The sequence below is a fragment of the Ceratosolen solmsi genome, unplaced genomic scaffold (genome assembly GCF_000503995.2).
Source record: "Ceratosolen solmsi marchali unplaced genomic scaffold, CerSol_1.0 scaffold1, whole genome shotgun sequence".
Classification (NCBI taxonomy): domain Eukaryota; kingdom Metazoa; phylum Arthropoda; class Insecta; order Hymenoptera; family Agaonidae; genus Ceratosolen; species Ceratosolen solmsi.
In genome coordinates, this window is record NW_011948415.1 from 10,868,033 (window position 1) to 10,870,409 (window position 2,377).

At 64.9% G+C, this 2,377-nt stretch overlaps 1 protein-coding gene across 1 annotated transcript in view; it reads left to right on the top strand.

The window, feature by feature from the left end:
- Positions 1-395: 395 nt before the first annotated feature.
- The window catches only part of Ppa (F-box and leucine rich repeat protein partner of paired), a 38,198-nt gene continuing 36,216 nt past the window's right edge, over positions 396-2,377 (top strand). The window contains exon 1 of the mRNA XM_011507936.1: positions 396-2,268. Within this exon, the coding sequence (XP_011506238.1) occupies positions 605-2,227 (1,623 nt within the window). The 5' untranslated portion in view covers positions 396-604 and the 3' untranslated portion in view covers positions 2,228-2,268. The remainder of the gene's footprint in view (positions 2,269-2,377) is intronic.

Genomic DNA, 2,377 nt, shown 5'->3' on the forward strand with positions numbered 1-2,377 from the left:
CACCCACCGCTGTCAACGGACCAGCAGCCGTCCCGAGAAGTGGGACGCTCGTAAGCGAGCGAGACATGTCGGCGAGGCGCGACGACGACGGGGCCGCGCTCTCGTAGGCCACCAGCGCCTAGTTCTCCGCCGAGACGCAGCAACACCAAGAGCAAGAGCAGCGTCAGCACCAGCACCGGCACTAGCAGCAGCAACAGCAATAGCAACAGCAACAGCAGTAGTAGCAGCAACATTATTATTAGTAGCATTAAAAACAGCAGCAACAGCAGCAATAGTAGCAGCAGTAGCAACAATAGCAGCAACTGCAACAACAGCAACAACAGCAGCGGCGAAAGCCGCCCCTCCTTCTCCTCCCACGTCCGCCACCTCGCTCCACGTCATAGTCGACAATCACCTCTCGGCCCTCACGCCCCTCGGGCCGTCGTTTCCCTCCCGGCCCGACTCGTCCCATCGCGCCCTCGTAGTCCAAACCCGCCTACACCACCTTCTTCCCCGCTCGCGCGCCCGCGCCCCACCCCCGAGCCTCGAGCGCCCCCGCAGACGGACCAGCCACAGGGCCGCGGTCCCGTCGGCCCGGTGCACCTGGCGTCGCGGGCGCTGTAGCATGGAAGACGCTGGCCAGCGGCAGCACCAGCCGCCGATGACGAAATTGCCAGGCTTGACGCCGAGCCACGGCACGACGACGCTCATTCACCGCTCCGGGCACTGCTACCAGCTGCACCGGCCGCACCTGGCCCTGCCGGCGCAGGCCGCCCCGCAACTGCGGCCCCACAAACAGCTCAGGACGGGCACGAGCGCCGACACGGAGGCGCCGGCGTCGGACGCCGCGGTGGACGCGGCCGCCGCCAACAGCGCCGCCAAGCTCCAGCACAAGCAGCGCCAGGAGCAGGTCGCGGTCCTCACCACGAGCGTCCTCCTGCTGCTCCACCGGCTCGAGAGCCGCACCGCCCCGGGCGCGACGCATCTCCTCGAGGGCGCCGGCGCCCAGCCCCTGGCGCTCCAGAGGGCGAAGCCCGCGCGCCACCAGTCGAGCGCGAGCACCCACGTGTCGAGCCTCTACCCGGAGATCCTCGCCCTCATATTCAGTAACCTGGATGTGAGGGACCGGGGCCGCGCGGCTCAGGTGTGCGTAGCGTGGCGCGAGGCCGCCTATCACAGGTCAGCCTGGCGCGGTGTCGAGGCGCGCCTCCACCTGCGCAAGCACTCCTCGCCGGTGTTTCAGTGCCTCGAGAGGCGCGGCATAAAGCGCGTCCAGGTGCTCTCGCTGACGATGCGCCGTGGCCTCGGGGATGTGTTCCGCGGCATACCCAAGCTCCAGTCGCTCAATCTCTCCGGCTGTTACAATATGTCGGACGCCGGGCTGAATAGCGCCCTCGGCCAGTCGTTTCCCTCGCTCACCGAGCTCAACCTCAGCCTCTGCAAGAACATCACGGACGCGAGCCTCGGGAAGATCGCCCAGTGCCTGAAGAACCTCGAGAGCCTCGAGCTCGGGGGCTGCGGCAACATATCGAACGCGGGCATGCACGTGATCGCCTGGGGCCTGAAGAACCTCAGGCGGCTCGACCTACGGAGCTGCTGGAACGTCTCCGATCAGGGTATGGCGTATCTCGCCGGTCTCAACAGCGAGGCTGGCGGCAACCTCGCCCTCGAGCACCTCAGTCTCCAGGACTGCCAGAGGGTGAGCGACGAGGGCCTGAGGCACATCGCCCAGGGCCTCGCGACCAGCCTCAAGTCCATCAACCTCTCGTTTTGCGTGCCAATAACGGACTCGGGCATGAAGCACATAGCAAAGATCGCGAGTCTACGCGAGCTCGACCTTCGCTCCTGCGACAATATCTCCGAAATCGGGATCGCGTACCTCGCCGAGGGCGGCTCACGGATATCCGCCCTCGACGTCTCCTTCTGCGACAAGATCGGCGACCAGGCGCTACAGCACATCAGCCAGGGTCTCTTCAATCTCAAGAGCCTCGGCCTGTCGGCCTGCCCGATCAGTGACGAGGGCATCTGCAAGATCGCCAAGACCCAGCAGGACCTCGAGACCCTCCACATCGGCCAGTGCAACAGGCTCACCGACAAGAGCGTGTTCACAATCGTCGAGAGCATGCCCCATCTCAAATGCATCGACCTCTACGGCTGCACGAGAATCTCCAAGTTCGGCCTCGAGAAGATCGAGGTGAAGCTGCCGCCGATCTCCCTGAATCGGGACCTGCGACAGGAGCGCCGGTGATAGCGTTCAATGGCCCTGTGGACGCAATGACCTTCACTATGGTGAGTTATTATCCGCACCTGCCACACTTAATACACGAGCGCTCGCTAGCACGTCTCTCGCGTTGAGCTGCGAACGGGCCTGAATCAGCCTCATCGAGTACCTCCCCCC